Source organism: Filicampus tigris, chromosome 15 (assembly GCF_054856515.1).
Source record: "Filicampus tigris isolate MCC_2025a chromosome 15, RoL_Ftig_1.0, whole genome shotgun sequence".
NCBI classification, from domain to species: Eukaryota; Metazoa; Chordata; class Actinopteri; order Syngnathiformes; family Syngnathidae; genus Filicampus; species Filicampus tigris.
Window position 1 is genome coordinate 9,799,700 of NC_141231.1, and position 22,503 is coordinate 9,822,202.

The 22,503-nt window shown below is 41.0% G+C and overlaps 2 protein-coding genes across 7 annotated transcripts in view; one reads left to right on the forward strand and one right to left on the reverse strand.

Moving 5' to 3' along the window:
* The window catches only part of rabgap1 (RAB GTPase activating protein 1), a 78,412-nt gene extending 64,439 nt beyond the window's left edge, over positions 1-13,973 (forward strand). For all 3 annotated transcript variants that reach the window (XM_086054162.1, XM_086054161.1, XM_086054163.1), the window contains 5 exons: positions 847-951; positions 1,792-1,875; positions 6,534-6,605; positions 8,979-9,179; positions 10,611-13,973. In XM_086054162.1, the coding sequence (XP_085910288.1) occupies positions 847-951; positions 1,792-1,875; positions 6,534-6,605; positions 8,979-9,179; positions 10,611-10,733 (585 nt within the window). In that variant the 3' untranslated portion in view covers positions 10,734-13,973. The remainder of the gene's footprint in view (positions 1-846; positions 952-1,791; positions 1,876-6,533; positions 6,606-8,978; positions 9,180-10,610) is intronic.
* A 2,264-nt stretch (positions 13,974-16,237) lies between these two features.
* The window catches only part of strbp (spermatid perinuclear RNA binding protein), a 69,350-nt gene continuing 63,084 nt past the window's right edge, over positions 16,238-22,503 (reverse strand). For all 4 annotated transcript variants that reach the window (XM_086054166.1, XM_086054164.1, XM_086054165.1 and 1 more), the window contains one exon: positions 16,238-21,921. In XM_086054166.1, coding sequence (XP_085910292.1) covers positions 21,827-21,921 — 95 coding nt within the window. In that variant the 3' untranslated portion in view covers positions 16,238-21,826. The remainder of the gene's footprint in view (positions 21,922-22,503) is intronic.

Sequence of the window (22,503 nt, forward strand, 5' to 3'; positions counted from 1 at the left end):
TAAAACAAACACTTCTGTGTGTATGTGTCTTTCCATGTTATTTGAAATTTGTTTTCATTCCTGAACCTGACTCATCAGTTAATTCTATTAACATAACATTTTCAAGTACAGCACTCCCTTAATTCTATTCTATTCTCGTATGCTGTCGTCTTTTAAACATTTTCAAGTACTGCACCAGAATCAATATTTTATTAAAGGCTCAGTATTATGGAAAATTGCCTTTTTAATAGCTCATGTGCAAGTAGTCTGGATTGCCTGCCCACCCATCAAGTGTGAAATTAAACAAACAAATCTTTAGTGAGCTACCTATTTTTTTTTTTCTGAAACAGTGAGATTAATTTCCATACTACTCTCACAGCCCTAAGACTCAGCAAATATCCGCCATTTTCAAGTGCTGGCCAGACTGAACGGAAAGATATGAAAGCCATAAATTAAGCAGAGCTGCTGTGTTGGAAGCACAGATTAGCATTATTTTATGGAATGATCAAAGTTAGCTTCCAAGATGCTTGTTTGGCTAAGCTCTCGATGCGGCAACGTGTATTTGTTTTATTGAATATTGTTGTTTTGAGCATCAGGTGAGGCACCCAAAGTAGTCTATTTACTCGTACGTTTCATTAACATTTCCCACCATGGATGTACAAGTTTTACAGCGTAGAAATCCATCCATCCAGTCATTTTCTAGGCAACCCTAGCGAGGATAAGTGAAAGAATGGATGGACATGCTAATATATGCTAGTTGGCACGCTGCCGCCAATCATGTAAGGCTGGCAGTCATGACGATTGTCATCACCTGTGACATCAACATCATGCCGTTGTCATCGCTGAATGACTTTTGTGGCGTTTCAGGCTGAGGAGAAGGCCGACGCCCTAAACAAGGAGCTGCTGCTGACCAAGCAGAAACTAGTCGACTCTGAGGACGAGAAGAGACGACTGGAGGAAGAGTCGGCGCAGGTCAGAGTGCACCACATTTACAGTTTGGATTACAGCGGCGTGAAACACATTTTTGTGGCGGGCCACGTAGTAGTTCCAGCTTCCCTCGGGGGGCCGGTACGACTGTGAAAGAAAGTAAACGTTGAATCGCCTCTTAACTAGTTATTAGTAGTTTTGAAATCAAAAGTCAAGGATAATAGTTTGCACAACTAATGTTCAAGATACTGTAAAAAGGATACCACAAAAATTCTTGCAAAATCTCAACGGTATTTATTACACGTGACAATTTGAAATGTTTTTCCAGATTTTAGCATGGGTCGCGGGAGTTGACACACAAGGTTTTCGCGAGCCACTTAAAAGGATGTGGCGGGCCGGATCCGGCCCATGGCCCTTGAGTTTGACACCTGTGGTTTAGAAGTGCGCAAACGGGCGACGGGTGATAAAATGAACACGTCAAAAATAATTACAGCGTCCTGCGTGGCGTTGTGGCCACGCGACCTCTGCCGCCGTCAAAGCCTCGATGTCGAAAGTCATCCCCTTCACGCTGACATTGTATTCCTTCACTGTGGTTGAAGTGCGGGGGGGGGGGGGGGAGTGGGACAGGGCTGCCACCTTTCCTGCTGTTCCCCTGTGTCTTCTCTGTTCTCTTCCTGTAATGCGCTGTGCCTTCCTGAGCGTACGGTTGCAGAAGTGAAAGATTGTGTCCGCATAGAGGACACGACTTTGCCCTCAGCATCAAGCCTGCCAATAGTCTTTTACATGTCATGGTGGTAACAAAAGGAAACACAGCCTCTGGAGGCCAGAGCACTCACATCTGTCCTTTGTCTCTGACCTCTAAAAGGCTGACTTGTGTGTCCGCAGTTGAAGGAGATGTGCAGACGAGAGCTCGACAAGTCGGAATCCGAGATTAAGAAGAACGGCTCCATTATTGGGGAATACAAGCAGGTATGGCTCAGGGTTACTGTATTGTACTTGACGAAAACGAACCAAATGAGAACTACAATTGGGGAAAAAGGTTTTGTTAATGAGATAACAAAAACTAGTGTTTGAATAAAATGAAATAAAACTTACTGAAACTACATTTTACATTTACAAAACTGATGAAAACTGTAATTATAGTGGAAATATCCTTTGTTTTTGTCCGTGTCAATTTAATATATCGTCGCTGACATGTGAAACACACTTATCTCCATTTTTTTCATTTTCTTATTTTTTACCTGAATCATGTTTCCGCGTTACAGACATCGCATTAAAGTGAAAATTAAAAAAGGTTCCAAAATTGAAGATAAGTGTTTTTCACAGGACGGCGACGATATGGCCTTTGGGGTTGATTTTAAACGTATTTATTTGCCCGGCTTTAGTCAGTTAACTCAGCCTGAAACACGGCACCAGGGAATAAGGGCTCTCCTTTTTGGTATGAGAAAAAAAATAGTACACAGTGCAACCGGGTTTAAGTTTCCGTCAAATAAACCACAAGCACTTATCAATTTTCATCCATCCATCCAATTTGACTGACTCGCGGATAAAAGCAAGTGGCTTGAAGTGCTGTGTGGACTATTTCTCAAAAGGGAATACCAGTCACAAATGCACTTTAAAAGTTGGCATCTTGGCAAATACGGGATGGAAAGTGAGGCCATCCTAGCTTTATTCAAGATGTTAGAGTGGTGATACATCTAACTTTAGAAGGAGTATTATGCACAGAGAGGCGCTCAACTCAAAATGAAATAAAAACTAACGATAGTGAAAAATCCCAAACTCTGGTATGGCCACACTTACATGAAATCACATGAATCCTATCACAGAGCTTTCCTACCTAGTGTCCTTTCCGTTTCAGTTTCTTTGGAACTGTTCTACAAAGCAATCAGGTTATTAAAAAGTGCTAAAATCAAACTATTATCTGTCCTTTGAATGACATTGAAACTATGGGAGACAAATGTCATATAAAATAACAAAATTGAAACCCATTTTGGTCAATGTCTGTAACACTATGACCTGTTTTCTTTTTTTTCCTCATCCTGATTAGAATCACTCATGGGGAAATTCAACTTAATACATCGTCGCTGTCCTGTGAAAAACGCCGATGTCCATTTTTTTTTTCCTTTTTCAAAATTGGACATTCGTGTTTTTCACAGGACAGCCACGACATGCTTTTTAAATAGCTTAAAAAAATGCTATAGAAACTAGGGTGAATGATGAACTCATTCAAACGTTCGGGTAAAAGAGGGTCTGAAAATGCCTGGTACTGAATGAGTTAATTGCATTTCCAATGTGATCACAATATAATAAAAAGCGATTTGCGAATTGCAAAGGGTGCGATTTGATTTGCCTTTTGGTGCGGAGCAGAGGGCTTCAGAGCAGGGAGAGACGGCAGGGCTGTAATCAAAGCCTGCTGCGCTAGGGGCAGGCAATTTTCGATGAGCTTTGCGTCTCACAAGACCTTGAGGCGAAAATCTAACATGTTTGATCTTTTTCACCTCGTGATGTAATAAAATATAAAATCACCGTGTGCGTGCTACGCGGTGAGTGCGGGCAGTGGTAAATCTTCCGGTCAAGCTATTTGAAAATGGCAGCCTCTCTGCAAAGTTGTCACATTACGAGGTTAAATTCGTCGGTGGTCGGTCATATGTTGCGTCATCTGAGCTCCTTATCGGCTGCGATTTGCTACATTAAAGAATGTGTATTGATTATTTATAATTAGTCGATATAAGTTCAGTGTTTAAAAACTGCAGTCCAGATCTAATTATCATCTTTTCCGCAACGGGAAAAGTTGGATATATTGAAGTGGTGAAGCCACGGATTTATTTGAATTGCTCTTGTAATCTGCACTGTAATTTATGTGAGTTATTGCCGATTTAATGATTATACTCGCACGCCATTTGTTTGGCAGATTTTGATGTTGTAGTGAACGCTTACAAAACTGCAATTCAACTCCTGTTGCGGATAAATTATCTTTTATTTGCATTTATCTTAGGGTTAGGGGCTAAAATGTATAATGGATCTAATTTTGTTTATTGTAATAAAGATTGATTACTTGTGTGTCGAATTCTATGTTAGAAAAGGACTTTGAAAAAAAGAATCGCACCCTGACCTTCTTAATATTGACCAAAAAAAATGCAATTTCATTATTTTCAACAATCAGGCCTAATAGAAACACCAAACAAAGTGCTTGTTGAGGGTACGACATGTTTAATCGATCCCAGTTTTGTAAGGTAGCTCCTCCGAAAGACGTTAATTTAAGTGTCATGCGGACGAGCTATGGGGTGTTAATATTGCAACTCGCCCGGGCCATTTAAAAAAAAAAATCAATAAATGCCTTAATCGATCCTGCACCCAACTCGGGCGAAGCCACGCGGTCCGCGCTGCTAGCTGAGTTGTGTGCCAACGAGACATAATCATTACAAGTATGCCGCATTTATTTGACGCCGCGCTGTGCCCAGTGGCTTTGATGCGATTAGTAACTGAGCTGGAAATGAGTCGAGGCGCACAAGCGTGGCGGTCATTAATCAGCACGCTGAACACAAAGCACTCCTTTGCTTAGCCACGATGCAAGCATATGCAGAGCAGGTAGTGACACAGCTAGCAGCTTGTTAATCAAAGCTGTACAAACACGCGTATTGAATTTTTTTTTTTCATATTACTACATCCTGACGGGGCCACAGTCATTTCTTTTCAGACCACTTGTCGCCTGCGACTCTTTAATTCTGTGCCTAAACCGCGTTCAAACACAAATGTTGCCGAACGAGCCTTTTAACGAGCGAGCATTTCCCGCTTCTTATCTTCGCATATTCGACATATCCGTTAACATCTAAGATGCACTCAATCCAGCAGTAACGCGGAGCGTTGTTTTTCAAATAAAACAAATGATTCATTTCGCCACGCGGTGCAAAAATGTCTACATCAAGACGCCGTGTCCTTCAGCTGAACTTTGTGCATGACTGTGAGCAGATTCTCACTCCTAAAGCTGTTTCATCCATTTTGGATGTCATCCTATCACTTGATGTTGAAATGCAAACCCTTCACGGATCCTTTTTCTCTTTTATTGCCATTGCAGAGCTGTTATGCAACACTCCTGTCACTCCCCGTGTGAGTGTAGACAGAAATAGCAAGAGGAGGACATATTTAGAGGCAAACTTCAGGCACACCTCAGTATTAAAAAGCAACATGGCACAATTTTACCTTAAAATAATCAAGAACATACATTTAGGTGCAGATCATTTATTTATCTTTCCGCAATTTGAGTCATGGTGTAAAATGTAATCGTTCACGCTTTTCCTCCAGAAAAAGGCTAACTAACTACTTTATTATTGTTTTTTTGTTTTTTTACTTTTGTTAAATTGGACTTTTTGGGAGTTCTGCTACCCACTTAAGCTTATTCTATCTTTTGTTGTCATTGGTCCAGGCTAAGTGTAATTTCCTTGCAGCTAACTGTAGTGACAGCGGTAAACATGCACGCGAGCTAAAATGCTAATGCTATTTGGAAAATGGCAGACAGACAGAAAATTTTAGTATGCTGCAGACTTTGTCGAAACAATGCGCACTAACCCAAACGCTAGTCTCACTGCTAGTGCTAACACAAAGATATGAGGTGTCCTGGCTTGCTCACCAACATTACAGAGTGAGGCATCCAAATGATGTTTTTTTTTTTTTTTTTACCCCCTTGAGGTTGCATTACTCGACTTTTGACAGTATATTCTCAACTTTATACAGTACATTTACTGATTCCCAGCTTTTGATTCACATAAACGCCTGTGCATTCGCTAGTGTTTCAGGTAGAATGTTTACAAATCTAAAAATAAATGTTCTGCAGCTGGAAGATCAAGAAGCGGTGAAGAAAAGCCTGTCGTGATGTGGGAGGTCGATGGCAAGCGTACAGGCAGCTGAAAGGAAAGAGATGACAACAGGAAGAGATAAAAGGCCTGTAGGAGGACAATGATGGCTATCTGCTGTAGGGAGGGATAAGAAGAGATGCTGTGAGGGAGAACAAGAATGCTCTGTCGACCAGAGGCCGGAAGAGCTCATGTGTTAGTGGGGATAACTCGTGTCGCATTGAGCTCTGAATTTGCACTATTTTGTTTCTCTTGTCACACTTCCGGCATGAGATTCAGGCGCAGGATAAAAAGGAAGGTTGTTTATCTGCAAGAGTACCCTCTAAACCACCTTGATTTTTCAGTTAGCCCACCTTGTGTTGAATGTTAGCATTTAAGCTAACAGACTTGTGCTAGGCTAACGATAGTGGCAGCGGGGTTGTGTTCAATAAGCATTTGCGTCAATTGAAGCGCTTGAAACAAAAACACTACAAATCAAAATGATCGACATACAGGGAGGGCAACAACAAACAAAAATAAGAATTTTAAAAAATGACATGAAAACAACACACAAGGAAACAAAAAATGGGAGTCGTGCCACAGCAAAATATTCACAATAAAAATAATATGTTGCATTTTTGGCTTGATGATGACGGTGTGTGCTTGAGCAGAGGAGATTTGTGTACTGAGCCAAATGATTTTGTGTTTGGACTTAAAAATGTGAACAGTAAACAAATATTTCATCATGGAGCGTATCAAAAACTTCATGACAGGAAACCCAATTTTGGCTTCTTACAGATCTGCTCCCAGCTGAGCGAGCGTCTGGAAAAGCAACAAACGGCCAATCGAGGAGAGCTGGAGAAGATCAGAGTGAGTTTCCCCTCGCACACAGACGCGAGCGCTTGAACGTGACCTTGGAAAAGCGTTTCCATAACAGTCATTGCCCTGCAACCACACGAGACAGCCTTGAATATAAATATGATTTCACCAAGATTTAACAGGAAAAAACACAAGCATAAAGGTTTATACACAAATAAATAAACATACATAAACTTTTAGACTCAGACATTGTAGATTTGTGCTGTCATAACAAAGTGAAGTGACGTCTTCTGGTTCCGCCTCCTTAGCCAATCACAGCCAGCCAGACATCACAGTCCCTGCAGAGATCCGATTGATAACAGGAGCACTCACTCTCACACATATATAATCAATGCGAACAAACACACAAGACAAGCGGGGCTTGGTTCTGTCAGTCGTCAGCAAAACGGGCGTCCGTCTGTGACGGACTGAGAGGTCCGTTGCGTCTTGACCTAGTTAGTGATGATTACAATGACGGGTGAAAATCCACTTCTGTCCGTGCGTTGTCCATCTTTTTTTATTTTTTTATTTTTTTTAATTTTCCTCTCTTAACGTCTAACCCAAAATGGGTATCCGTCAGTGACTAAGTGATGGACCGGTCCATCAGTCTGACGGAATGCCCACCTCTAATAAGATTTTCATGGATTTTTGTCTGAGAAAAACCGCTTGAGAAAATGTGCTTAGCTAGCTGTGTTGACATTGCATCCTGTGTAGTTTAGAATTATATCTTAAATCTCAGCAAAGCCTTCCTGGTAGGTCGCCTCATTCTCACTTGGGACTTTGCTCAAACGATATGTTGGCGCCGCCACAAAGAACCAACAAAATCCTTTTAAATAATCCAGAAATACACGCCCGCAATCAAAATGTATTGACAGCAATAATGAAGAGCTCACACGCTGCTACACTTAGTCCGTTTTACAAGAGGACAATTGTACTGTTCAGCCCACAAGACAATTTTCAGACTTCTTTTGTTTGTGGTCCGCAGTGGGTCGAAATGAGTCACTTCGCGGTTCTCAAGCCAAGTCGTTACATATTGAGCCAGCGCTTCTCAGACTGGCGGACGCTTGGCTCGTTTTGTTGACGCTGTAGTTGGAAGTCGCTTTTTCACAGGTGCACAAGGACGAACACAAGTTTTTACAACAAGGACACTGTCTGCTTCTTTGCATGCGCGTGTCCTCCGGCAAATGCAGTAAACCTGTCAGCGATTATAGCCAATGGAGGAGAATAATGGCGCGCGCAGTGAATTATCTGTAATGCAAAGTTACAATAGTGTTCACGAGAAATGGTTGAATCACATTATGGCTCGGTGGATCATTAAGACGCCACTCGGAGTTACAGAGACGATTACAGACGAGTTTCTGCGGGCGCTTGAAAATGTTGACAGATGATTGCATTTTTAGGTTCGGTCATCCAAATTTTCTTAATGGCAATATTTTTTTTCAATTTTTATTGAATTTGTTAGTTTTCATTTCATTAGCTCTAATAGCCTTGCCACATAACCATCACCAATGTTTTCGAAATAATGTTAATTTGACTTTTCAACTTCAGCAAACCGCAAAACTGGCAACCAGCTTCAAGCGCATCAGCCCGATCCAATCCAATCTTCGATCCAGTCTGCTGGGTCAAAATAATAACAGCCGCTAGCTCCAAGATAGCTCCAAGCTAACGCAAGCCACGGTAACGCAGCCATTTTAACAAGGGCGCCCCATGTGAAAAAAACAAGCAAGCAGTGTAAAGAAGTAACTGAGGCAGTGACTTATTACCTTGCTGAAGACACGATTCCCATTAAAACAGTGGAAAACGAGGGCTTTTCAAGACTCTTCAAAGTACTAGACCTGCGTTACGAGCAATGTTTTTTATGTTTACATTCAATGCACATTTTGATAACAATTGTCACTATTCAAATTGAAACCTGTTCAGAAAGCTTAGCTGGCTTAAAATGTCATTTTTTTCCTTTTAGAGTTTTATATACATTTTAAAGAAAAAAATAAATGTTTAACATGAGGAAAAGGGTCAGAAATGTGCAAGTTAGTCTTTAAAAAAACGATGTAAAAAAAAGAATCATGATAAAATCGTGATCGTGATTTTATTTTTTTTTAAATCGTGATATGATATTTTTGCCATATCGCCCACCCCTACCCTGTTTCATGCCTGGTACTCTCTGCAGATAGGTTAATCAATGCCTTTGGCCACTACGAGGAAATATGGCAGTTCTCTTGTGCAAAGGAAGAAGGACATTGTTTGTTTGGTTCAAATTTCTTCCTTTTTTAATTGTATTGTATTGCATATGAGAAAGAAAAGATTTCAAGTTCCTTCATTTATCCTCCAGCCCTTTGTCCACTGGAGTACTTTGGCCTTTATTACTGTACTCTCTCTCCTCCCCAGGCCAAAGTGGAGGGCTGCGACAAATGCAGCAGCCTTTTCAACAAGGAAGGTCGCGTTCGGGCGCCCGCGGCGCCGCTGCCACCCGGAGGCAGCGAAGAGACGGACGAGGAGAAGGAGGCTTTGAAGAACCAGCTGAGGGAAATGGAGCTGGAACTGGCACAGACCAAACTGCAGCTGGTGGAGGCCGAGTGCAAGATACAGGTAGCGAAATGCTCCCTTTCGGCAGCCATGAAAAAAACATGACACGTTGTAGATCGCTACAGTTGCGTCCTTTCAAAGTCACAGTTTGCATTTTCACAAGTTAAAAGAATCCCCTGGTGTCTGACATTCTTCAGAATGCACAAAGGATAAAGAATAACAGCACATTTGTCTCACACTGATTGAAATGAGGCCATTTTGGCTAATGCTAACGCTAAAAGCTAACATGCAGCAAATCGAATAATAGCATGTGCGCAAAACCACATGTGGCTAATTTTCCCATATTGAGAAAAATGTTTGTTTTTACGGCCACTTAGGTTATGTTCATCATTTGTTTGCTTTAGTGTGACCTCCTGTCTCAAGTTTTTAAAACTTCTAGCTACATTTTTATGTTATGATGGGTAGGTGCTCGCATATACTCTTTGCTCCATAATTATTAGCACCCCTAGTTAAGATGCATTTAGTAGCTTCTAATCAATTCAAATGTTTAATAATATAGGACCAAAAAGAGAAAAAAGACCAAATCCAACCTTTAATTCAGGTGCATTTATTCAGTCTGAAAAAAATCCACTTAAGAAATGATTCTTTCACATCAAATCATCTGTGCCACAATTATTGACACCCTGATGTCACTACTTTTTACAACCACCTTTTGCTGCAAACTGCATCGAATCATCTCGTATAGTGTTTCACAAGATGGGAGAATACAGAAAGCGAGATCTCGACCATTCATCTCTGCACAATCTCTCTAAATCATCCAGCGGCCTGGGTCCTCTCCTCTGCACTTCCCAATGGGGTTGAGGTCTGGGGACTGAGATGGGATGAGTTTGATTCTGGGTCCTGTGAACAATTTTCTCTACAATTTTCAGTATAATTCAGTATAAAAGTATGCTTGTGCAATAACAGTTGAATTGATTTATTTTAAGGCTTTTAACACCTCTCAACCACAGGTGCCAGTAATTATCTAAGGCACTGTACTTCACTAAAAAATTATTAAAATTAAAATGTCTTTTTATTGTGGGATATGGAAAAAAGTGATCTAGCTTGAATCATTCTTCTTGAAAATGATTTCAACTTATAGAAAATGTTCGTTTTCCATTTCTTTTTTTTTTTGTGCGTGGAGGCCATTTTTTTCTAAGGTTACTGCAGCATGTATCTTTTTCAATCTTAAAATGTATTAATAATAACGTTGATATTATACTTAAACATTGAAGCTGCACATAATCATTAGTGCTTAGGCCAAAGCCATGGTTCGTTTCCACCATGTTGCTTTGATGACATCTTGATGTCAGGCACTTTGGCCGTAGACGTAGCTTTGTCTAATAGAAAAAGTGCTTTGCCGCCATCCTGTATGTATTGCGTGAGTGTTAAATCGGTTCAAGCTGAGCTCGGTGGGCGTCCTTTTTGACTTTACTCTCATTCCTCCGCCATCAGGACCTGGAGCACCATCTGGGTCTGGCCCTCAACGAGGTCCAGGCGGCCAAGAAGACCTGGTTCAACCGAACGCTTAGCTCCATCAAAACGGTCACCGGCGCCCAGGGCAAAGAGACCACCTAACCCGCTCGGGCTCGGGTTCGAGTCTGATTTGTGTCAGCCGGAACTTGAGCGCTTCTCCCTTTCCATCCCAGGTTGAGCGTCACCACGGAGCGCTCTTGGCCACGTTCCCCTTTTTCCCCCCTCCCCCTTTGAGGCCCAACATGACTACAGCCAAGTGCACTGACGTATGGGCCTTTCAGAAAACAAAAAAAAAAAACAAAAACAAAAAAAAGACTTTGTTGCCACTCCCTCCATAAAGTGGTCACACTTACATACACTGTTCGGTTTGTGTCGTTGCTACTGCTGATATGAACCAACAAGAGGAGGAAGGTAGGACCTATCTGTAACCGTGGTAACGTGACAGACGCACACACTCCCTCCTTCCTTCCTCCCTCCCTGAAGAAAAACAACTCCCGGCACAAGCTAAAAGAAGATAAAGAAGATAACGTTTTCGGTACGAGACATGAGAGATGCTTTTTTTTGTTTGTTTTTGTAACACGCGACTTCCTTTTTTCTATCTATGTTCATGTTTGTGCTTCTATAAAGTGTGCGTATGTGTGAGAGTTTGAGTGAATGCGTGAATAATGGCCTGACTCGTGTAGGAATGCGTGCATGGAAGATAAGACATATTCAGTGTTCAATGTTGAGTACGCGATTCATTCACACAAACATAACAAGCCGGTTTCCTTTGCTCACGTCTGGTTGCTGTGGCGACGTGAACGAATGGTTGTTTGTCCGTATGTGGCCTGCTGTTGACTGGTGACCCCGCCTCTCGCCCCATAGTCGGCTGGGAGAGCCCCCAGCTCACTTGTCAACCTAATAAGGGCAAGATGTATGGAAGAAAAAAAAAAAATGATAGACTGATAAACACCATGACATACTTGGTGTAATGTGGTTTTAATATATGACTCAATGAACATTTTTAGAAAATGTCAAACTTTCCCTTAACACTGGTCAACACCTAATTTTAATCAGAGATGGCGTTTTGATTTCTTGTTGTGAATCCCGTAAATCATAATTACTAAATCTATTGCTCGATTATGTATTTATTTTATTAATATTATGAAAACCGGATGTGCTAGAAAAAAAATGAGGGCATATTCGTAATTTACGCCCCCCAAAATAATCTGGGTTACTAGCATCTCAGATTAAATTAAAAAAAAAAAAAAATGTAAAAATGTGTTGACCAGGGTAATCTGTGGCTTTATGCATCTTCCAGACATAGTCCAATCATGTTAAATACACTAAATATGCTAATAATAATATACATCATTTTTTGTTTGTTGGAACCTTTCCAAGCATGCTTCCAGTCAATGGCGTGCACCCGAACATTCATGAAAATGGGCCAATGTTTGTCTTTGGAAGTCCTTCACTGTGTTGAACTCCCCCTCCCTTTTTTTTTTTTTAGCACCACCTGCTCTCTGACCTTTGATCTGGGCAGATAGTTTGAAGTGCAAGGTGGCGGGCTGACTTCCTTGACTGCACCCCACACACGCGAGCACACAGTGGAGGCTGTGTGCGCGCAAACAGGGAAAATGCTTGTTTACTTGGTTTGGATTCGGAACAAAAAAATGACTCCGAATAATTCAGGGGGTCCTCAGTTTACGATGGCGCTGACATAAGATCATAATGGCAATGAACTACTTTGCGCAGCGACACAAGAATACGTGGTCATACGGAACCAGGAGGGATGCTCACTTTCCACCCTACTTGATTACTGTTTGATTTGTATTTGTTATATTTTATAGCCTGGAAGTGATTTTTGTCATACAAATATTTACTGTAATTATGACTACTACATTAGAGTAGGTTAGTGATAGAGCAGGGAGTAGTTTGACATGCGTACAAGATTTAGCAGCTTTTCGCTTCTTGCACAGAGCTTGGTCTCACGGAAGAACACTGTACAGTTACACCATTTATTTTCCCCTCTGGAAATAAAAAAAAAACAAAAAAAAAACATCCAGGTTCATTTTAACATTCTTACCAATCATTATTACATTTGAAAAAACGAGATAAACCCTCTTAATATTTAAACATACAAACACATTGTTTTTATTTTTACTATTATTGTTACGGCTCTCGCAAAGTTGTATTGAGCAAGGACACAGATGCATGTGACACTTTTTAACCACACAGTAAGTTCCTTTTTTGGTTCGGTGGTTGTCTTCCTGTTTTTTTGGGGGGTTTTTTTTGTCTTTGCAGTTGCTGATACTCTAATGTGGATGTACCACTTTTCCTGTATTTGATCATTTTGACCACATGCCTACTCAGTGAATGAGTGTGTTACCTTCAGAAATGCTGGTCCTCACAGTTGTCATTTATGATCCCTGTGTGTCATGGATACAAGTTCAAATGTTATGTTTACATTGGTTGGTCCCCGCACAAGTGTCATTCAGAACGTTGGTCCTCATCAGTCATGAAAACCTGTGCACGGTTGTAACTTAAGAGTGGTCCCCAAGAGTCATGAAAAACCTGTTTGTGTGTGTGTGTGTAACCTTGACAAAAGTTGGTCCCCACAAGTGTCAACCAGAAAGCTGTCCCTCTTCAATCAGCTACGCGTGTCATATCGAGAAAGGGTGGGCCTCACTAGTGTCATTCAGAAAATTGAGACACAACAGTCACAAAAAATGCGTAAGATAAAGGATGGGCCCAACAGGTATCACTTCAAAAATTGGGCCCCATTTGATGTCGAAACAAACGTGTTAACTGTCAACAGGTGGTCTTTACAAGTGTCATTCAATAATGTGTTTGCCAGGTAATAAGAAAATCTGTGTGTGTGTGTGTGAGAGAGAGAGAGAGAGAGAGAGAGCGCACGAGTGAGATCGGGTCCAAAAGAAGGTTGTCATGTTTTAATGTTGACTGCATCGCAAGTGTAAAATTGCATCTTGGAGTTGAAAGTTGAACAGAAAGCTTGAAGGTCCGTTGGCATTAAAGACAAGAGACAAAGCAGCCTTTCGGCGGGCTGACACTAGCTTGTGTACATTATAAATATATATAAATATAAATGACTACAATGTTTTTTCTTTATGGTTTTCTACTTTGTAAGTCAACCTAACGTTGCCTACCTGCTGCCGCTGAATCATTCACTTGTGTGTGCGTGTTTTGACTTTGACTGCTGTTTTATGGAAATGATGACAATGCCAAAACGTAGCTTTACCATACCACAACAACAAACATTGATAACCATGTGTGGACGTTGTAATAGCGTAGGACGCATTGTGGTGACTTTCCAAGCTTCAATATAAACATATGATCACGCCACTCTCGCCTTGGTTTCTGTCTTTGTGCGTGTGTGCGTGCGCTTATCAATCGCGTGAAGTGAAATCTGCTTTTCTGAAAACACACAAAAAAAGCAAAGTTGGATGATGGCAATCTGTATCCTAACTAGAAATACTGTTTATTGCAGTAAATAAATATTGCAAAAATGATATTTTCACCTTTTCATGTGTTGGATAAATGTGAGAATTTAAAAAAGAAATGTTTTGGATACAAAATTTCTGTGCCATGATTAGTAAGAAGCCACTGAAAAACACAAAAGCATATAACTCCTTCCTTGATCACGGGAATCACTTTTTTAAAAAAAATTCTGTTACCATATAGAAATATATATTAATTTGAAATATTTCAGTCTTTAGTTTTTGTATAAAATAAAAAATATATTTTGGTTGCAATTTGCAATGTTGCTTCATTTGCCATATTTGCAGTGGTGGGTAGAGTAGCCAGAATGTACATAACAGTACTGTTAAAGAGTCAAGTACAATGGAGGGGACTGTAAATGTACACTCATGAAATTGAAATTATTAAATGGTATATTTTGTTTTTTTTCCAAATGAAAAACTTTGAATGACTAAAACAATTTCATTCATGTATATATTCTAAATTAAATCAAATTTTATTCATTTTCAAAACATGCCATTCACGTAATTTGTTTCGAAATGACTGCCACCCTAATTATATTTTTTAAATATACCGTAATATCATGAATATACACGCATTTTTGCTAACCAACACCGAATCGTTCGTAGCGTTGGGAGCGTGTACGAAACCAGCTCTTCTATCATGTGTCAGCGTGCAGGCTATGAAATGGCGAGCTGTGAGTTGATAACTGCTGCATGTTTGCGAGACAAACACGGTCCGCTTGGTCACAGGGCCGAGAAGGGGGGATCGACGTGGATCGGGTGTCCTTTTGCATAGCTGCTGGCTTTTCCACATTAAGGTGGACATAACTGGGGAGGGAATGTGACAGCGGAGCATACGTCGGCGCACGTGATAGCATATAGCATATAGCATATGCTAAGGAAGAGTCCGCGTTCCTACAGATCACCGTGTTGCTCTTCCATGTGAGTAAAAGCGGCGGATGATTGACACCCCGTTTTGCTGTACACTTGTATGCAATTATGGACATACGTGCCAATTATGGTCCGCAACCTTGGCTCTGTGATCATAGCGTATCATCATAAAACATATCATCACTTCACTCGCACGTCACATCCTTGACATTTTTAGCTTGAAGCACAGCAAATGTTTGTCAAATGATATCTGACGTGGATCTAAAAAGAAAAAAAGTGCTGCGGCAATAAAACGACTGAGTGGATTGAATGTGTTTATCTGATGCATTTGTACTATATGTGGCTAATAGCTGGCGAGCTGCTGTGAGTTTCCATGCTGGCTTCATAAAATATCAGATGTAAAAGTAACACTAATTCGAGAGAGCATATTTCAACTCTGTTGCTAACCAAAACAGCAGCCAACTGGGTTTGGGGGACAGGGAGAATTTTTGATAAAGATGAAGTGTTCCAGGAGTCTGCAAGTGACCACTCAATATTGTCTGAGTGCACAATTAGTTCCTCTTCTGTGTTGTCCAACATTGAACCACGAGGAAAGTTTTATTGCCGTTTTTGGATTTGGATCTGATTTGGATTGCTTTCCTGGCGCTGTTTGTTTATTTTAGCAGAGATTGCAACAGGCTTGGACCTGTCGAAAATGCCAAAGAAAAAAAATGCTCCAGGCAGAAATTGACCAAAATCAACTGAATAGAAAATGCCTCTTATTCTTATTTTTCTGACCAGTGCCCTTTGTGTGTGTGTGTGTGTGTGTGTGCACAGAAAATTTCCTTGTGATTCAGGACCTAAAAGTTAGAGTTTTATTTATTTATTTATTTTAAGGCCAAGTTTCACAATTCACGCTGCCGTGTCAAAGCAGACAACAAAAATCTCTGTGGAAGGTTTCCTAGCGCTCAGACTAAGTTTGAATGAGACTTTTGATTTTACTACTTGAATCGACCCACTCGGAAAAAGAAGTGTTTTTCCACATTTTGAGCAAACGTATTTGTTTGCCCATCCGTATGGTAAATACTACCCAAGTCAGACTTTTAATGTGAAAACTGATCCAACTGCATGTATTTAATTTTATTTTAGAGTATTATTCAAAATCTCTATTGCCTCCTCTAGTTATTACTCTAGACAACATAAAAGCAGCCTTTGTGAATCCAATTAGTTTACAATTAGCACACAAGTAGTCATATATAAGGATTCAGCATTTTCCCACTTTTATTATTCACTCCCACAAGCATAAATGAAGTGAAGAAGTGCAAAGCAGCACGGCTGTGAACGTTTTGCTACCAAACAGTGAACGCAGCACATTCTAATCACCCCCCATTTTGTCTCCTTCGGCACACTCCAATGAATTAAATAGACTGTGAGGATTAAATATCGCATTTGTAGTTTCATAGGCAGCATCAGAAAACGCTTCTTTTTTGTCCAAGGCTTTTTAAAAACAAAAACAAAACAAATTATTTACAAGCTCATAAGACACAACATTTGTCGAAAGATTTGAAATAAAAAAAATTGAAGAAAAGAAACGTGATGCGCCCAAAACATTTCAAGTTGAAAATGTCTATCAATGCACAGTATATATATGCATGTGTCCATATATAGACCGTCGTAATATGTTTGTTTACTCTAGGAGTAAATACATTCTACTCTACAATCACGAGAACAACACTGTGTACATTCCCAAACTAAATGTTTCATCCTTCGGCAGGACCGTGTTGAACTTTGACCAGCAGGTATGTATGCAACAACATGCTTCATGTGTGTAAGTGTCCGGCTACATGAGGGTGTGTGTGTGTGTGTGTGTGTGTGTGTGTGTAGATACTCTTCCCACCCCAGACCCCGCAAACACACACGGGAAAATGATATGATCCGCAGTTATTCTGGTCAAGTGTGCAAGTGAAACGTGAGGCCGGATCTATTTGTGATCTATTTCCGCTGGCCCGCAGGGGTCGGAATACGCACGGTGGTTTCCAAGCGGCGCGCCCGTGCGCTACTTTTACGTCAGTGGCTGCATTTGCACATGAGCGAATAATAGCCCTCCGTCCATTTTCGATAGCTCCTCGATACGATTCCATCTTTTTTTTCGACGCGGGAAATATGGAAGTGAAAGGCAGCAGGTTTGAGGAACTCAACTCGACATTTTGGCGTTCAAAGGTTTAAGGAGATTGTTGCGTAATTAAGTCCAATATTTTGTCATATTTATGGATGGAAGGGTTAGGCTCGGCAAAAGGTGGAATTCTTTGGGGGGAAAACGTTATAGCTGTAAATTACAACACGTGGTAAAAATCGATATTGTGCAAGCTTTTATGGGATAAAACATTTATATATGACAAAATTTGGTTGAAAAAAACGACATTCTTTAAATCGGCTTCAAAAATATGTCGCAGGACATGAAGCCACCTCTGATTAAAATTTGCTGTTGAGCAGTGTAATTGGTGGCTGGATTGATAATGAATAAATAATTAAATACAAGAAATATATTTGATAAAATGTGTCCCTAACATTTCATATTTCTCTTAAATATATTAACTTTCTGTAAGTATGGAATTTAATATGTGTATACCGGTACTGTAAATAAAATACAAATAAGTAAAATGAACAATTTGGAATAGAAATCCAACATCTGCTCATTAATTTGATTAAATAATTGGTTATTTTCTTTAATAACGAGGAAAAAAAAGTTTTGTAGCATCTTTCTATTTATTTTTCTAAAAAATTGGTCAATTATTTATAATTTTATTTAAACAAGAATGAATATGTAAGAACTTTTTTTAACCCCTTTTCCATCCGTCCATTTTAAAACTCAAATGTGGTCCTTGAGTACAGAAGTTTCCAGGATGGGGAACCTCACCCGCGTTCACGCCACCACTTTGCTGTAATCTGAGGACATTTTGTATCAGCAACACAATTTAACATTTTTTTCAGGTTATACGATTACGGCCTAGAGGTGTTTTTCATACAAATACATACTTGTAATTATGACTTTACTCCTCCATTAGCTAGATTACAGAGACAATAGCCCATTTAAAAAAAAATTGAGGACAGAATTCCCGTGGCATCTCTGTATTGCAAAATTGAAACCAATTAGGTTCTGCTGCAATTTCTTTTGCAACCCGTTTAGGCAGCAAACTAGTTCGGCCTGAAATAATACCGCCCCCTGCTGGCTGCCGCTACGCAGTGCTAATCATTCGGCAGCTATTTCATCCAGACGTCTTGGGGACGCTGGGTGAACTCTATTCCAATTCCACACGATCCACAAAATTCTGAACAGCGGAAGTGCGACGCCCCGACGGTTTTCTTTAGAGTCTTTGGCGTGTGGGTGAAAACGTATCCTGGTTCTCAACAATATTTACTATATATTAATATTTAAGTTTTCTAATGATTGCAAGGAAAAGCAAAGATTCCCACTGGTGTTTTTTTTTTATAGCGATACATGATTCAAATGACAACCAACGCGTATGTAACAAACAGTGGTGACTTGACTTATGGGTGCCACAATTTACAAGTTGTTTTGAGTTACAAGCTGTCGCTGTCTCGTCAGCAAAAATTTGACATGCGAGTGAGCTTGATGGAAGTAAATTCCACAACAATGTGTTATAAAAAGTTCATGTGACTTGTATTTTGTGATCTGTTTGGTTTTGCTGTGCAGGTATTTTGCTAAATTTTTCCAAGCATGAATCCAAACAAACAGCGCAGATAAGAAAACTGGTAACATCTATTTTGCCCTCCCTGAGCATGCCGTGTGAAATTTAGCAGATAGCCGACAGTTTGTCAGAAAAGAGGCTCGGTGTGCTTGCCTCAAGCTGTATTGCTACACCTAGTTCAAGTTTACAGAAAAATACTTGATCACTTGATAATCTTAGGTTAGCTTAGCAATTAGCACAACTTCTCGTCTTTCCTCGTCCTCCCTTCATGATGACATTTTCAGAAGCGTAGCTTATTCACCGTCACGTAGGCGATGATTTCTGACATGGGAGCGACTTCAGAGCAACTCCGCCACATGTTTAGCCGCATTAGTAGCCATCTAAAGCTCGTTGCTAGCTAGCTGGTGTGGCATAAGCAACACAGAGCTTGCCTCGACCTCCAACCGGCAAAGCTTTTGGGAACTATCTCATCGGTTCAATTATTGCAAAAACGTGAAAATCAGGGATTCTCAGTTTTGCTATTCAATGTGGTTTGAAGAGACGCAAAATGCAAATTTTGACTCGCAAAAATTTATATATATATACACACACACACATACATACATATCGTCACTGTCCTGTGAAAAACACTTCTCCATTTTTTATTTTGTTATTTTCTCCTCTAATTTTTACATTAATGGGGTTTCCACGTTACAGATATCATAATGTGAAAATAAAAAAAATGGACAAAATTGGAAATACGTGTTTTTCACAGCACAGCGACAATATGTATGTGTGTGAGTGAGCAGGGTGACTGCTACCGTGCGACTCTGGATTCCGGGGGGAAATGAGGAGGTTCCTCACTGTGTGCCTCATTAATGTGGGCCATCTGGAGAGAGGGCAGGGGGTGTGGGGGGGGGGGGGGGGGGGGGGGGGGGGGCACACACACAGAGCAGCACAAAGACCAGACAGGAGGGGAAAGACGTAAATGGTAGAGAAGGTCAGGCTCCACTCAATAAAAATCTGAACTGTCCTCAACCTCAGCTTCTGCATGCCGATGACAGAAACCTGAACCGCTCGTTGATTTTGACAAATCAAGCCTGCAACTGTGCCACAGACAAGCGATATAATATGTACTTACTTTGATGGGCCAATTTAGACCTCTGCCAAGGCTTAAACATTAACCACCTGCAACGTCAATGAAAGGACCTCAATATGTAAGGGATTTTGAAAGCAAGCAGTTTTCGCAGCGCAAAAAAACAATCGGACCCTCTTGAGGTAGTTTTGTTTGTCATTTATCACCTGGAGTGGCACAAAAGACTCCATATCATATCTTGAACTAACGTAACAAGTTCAACTAATGATGTAGAAATGACGGTTATAATGTTAAATGCTTCACTAAATCGCGTGATAAAAAGCCTTTTTTTGTGTGTGTTGCAGCAAAGGCATTACACGTTTTTGACAGAGGTGGGCATTCCGTCAGACTGATGGACCGACTTGCTTACGATTGATGGGACACTTCTTAAAAATAATGGACTAAGCACTGACGGAAGTGGATTTTCGTCCGTCGCAGTAATGGTCACTAACAACGTCCGTCGGTGACGGGCGCCCGTTTCGCTAACGTGTTTTGTCTTTTTTGTTGACGGACGGGCTGACCGACTACTGGCGGACTTAACTGACCGACGGATTGACCAACTGACGATTCCAATTCGGTCCATCTTGAAAAATGACGGACGCCGAAATTACAAACCCGGACCGGCAAAATTTAGCAAAACGCCCGCGTCCGGTTTTTGAATTGTTGCTGAACTGAACTAAATTCTGTAGGGCTATTTTTTAAAATTCGCTTTAAAACTTTAATCAAGCACACTTGAAAATACAACCCCCCTGCAAATTAAATAAGCGGGCCGCTAACGTGAAATCGACTTTTCCAGCTAAACGACACGCAACAAAAAAGTAAGAAAAGGGAGATGATACGCCCTAATCTCCCAAAAGTGTGAAAATACAGCCACTGAACATTAAGAGCCTCGACTCCAACCGTCCATCGGGAGCACATTTTGATGTTAAGGGGCCAGTTTCCACCCTAATGATGCGACATAAACTCCTCATTAGTTGCTTTGAAAAGTTCGATGTGCTACGGCTTAGCCGGTCGTCCGTGTTGCTGCTCACCATCAAGTCGTTATGCGTTGCGAGAGGCGTGTGCTTTTGCTTCTCGAGGTGAACCAGCAAATTCCCCTCGGAGCTGACTGGACATGTTCCCGAGATGAGCACACGCATGCGCGCAGCACAAACAAACATTCCCTGCCAGCAGTTGAGGCTTTAGAACATGTGCTTTCTCACAGAATGTGTGTGTGTGTGTGTGTGTGTGTGCGATTAGCTGATAAGAAGACGCGAGCACCTCTTGGCGTAGGCTCAGAACGACATCAAGTTAGGACGGGAGCGTCATGATTATTCTACGAGCGGCGATTAATAGGAATAATAGCAAAGGTAATATTGGGTTCTCCTACAATTGTGTATAGAAAAAAGTGGAAGAAAGCTATAGTGTGTTCTTACAGGTACATCTCACTTGTATTGTCCTAAAATAATTTATAACAATAGGTTATCCTTTAAAATGTATTTACATACGTACATCGTCATATTATAGTCAACACATCGTTTGTATATATATATATATATATATATATATATATATATATATATAAATGTGTGTGTGTATATGTCATATATCCACATGTAACGCACACACTTTCACACACACAATTTGGATACAATCAAGACGAGCTATTGCAACGCCGCGTTAAGTCGCCGGACATTCTTGTTGAAGAGAGGAGTTCGTGTGTATTGCTATTGCTAGAAAGACCGGCCCGTTCACGCTTTTCCCGTGAAATACGAGTATTGCTTTAGGGTGAAGTGGAGCCGATTAAGGCCCCGCCCCTTGCCCCAACCGTCGCCGTCCTCCTCCCCCCACCATGATGTGTCCGCTTCACAGAGAAGAAGAAGAAGAAGAAGGAGGAGAGGAGCCGTCACGTTCCGCTGCCTGTTTAGAAATGGCCCCCGAAAAAAAAAAAAAAAAAAAAAAAAAAAAAAAACAGGCAGGAAGTGTGAGCCGCCGCAGATTAACGTGTGACGAGGTGGGGCGTCCGAAAACCTGTCATCCTCTCTAGAAGTCGGAGAAGAGATCCTGGGGGCCCAGGTGGATGATGAAGGGCGCGAGGGTCCGTGGCTGGTAGAAGGGATTGTCTATGAATAGACCGCCTGGAATGAGACACACACAAAAAAAAAACACAATAGTGACACGTCTTGAGACTTGAAGCACCAGGAAGGTTAGGGTGGCATTTGCAGCGGTGCCACTTCAAGGACCGCAACCGTTTTTGGAAACCTTCCACCGAATATAAACCAGATTAGCAGGGTGGCATTTAATGCATTTAAATGACGTTGGGAGAGGGGGAATGTCTGACATTTTGAAAAAAGGCTTCACAGCAAGTTGGGAGTCATGATTAAAAATGTCTTTTTTTTTTTTCTTTCTTCCCTCCATTTTCTATAGCGCTTAATCAAGCAGCGAGCTGGAGCGTATCCTAGCGGACGGGGTACGCCCTAGGGTTGTCGCCAGCCAATCACGGGGCGCGTGTAGACAAACAAGCATTCACGCTCACATTTGCACTTATGGACAATTCAGTCTCCAGCGAAGCCAACTTGCCGCGAAGGAACGCCAAGTGGCGAGATTTGAACCTCAAACACTTCCTTTCATATTTCGCAATATCACAAAGGAGGAGACAATAATGCACGTGTCACTTAAATGCCCATTTCGAATTGCCCGTTGCGTGGAGTGGCGTACTA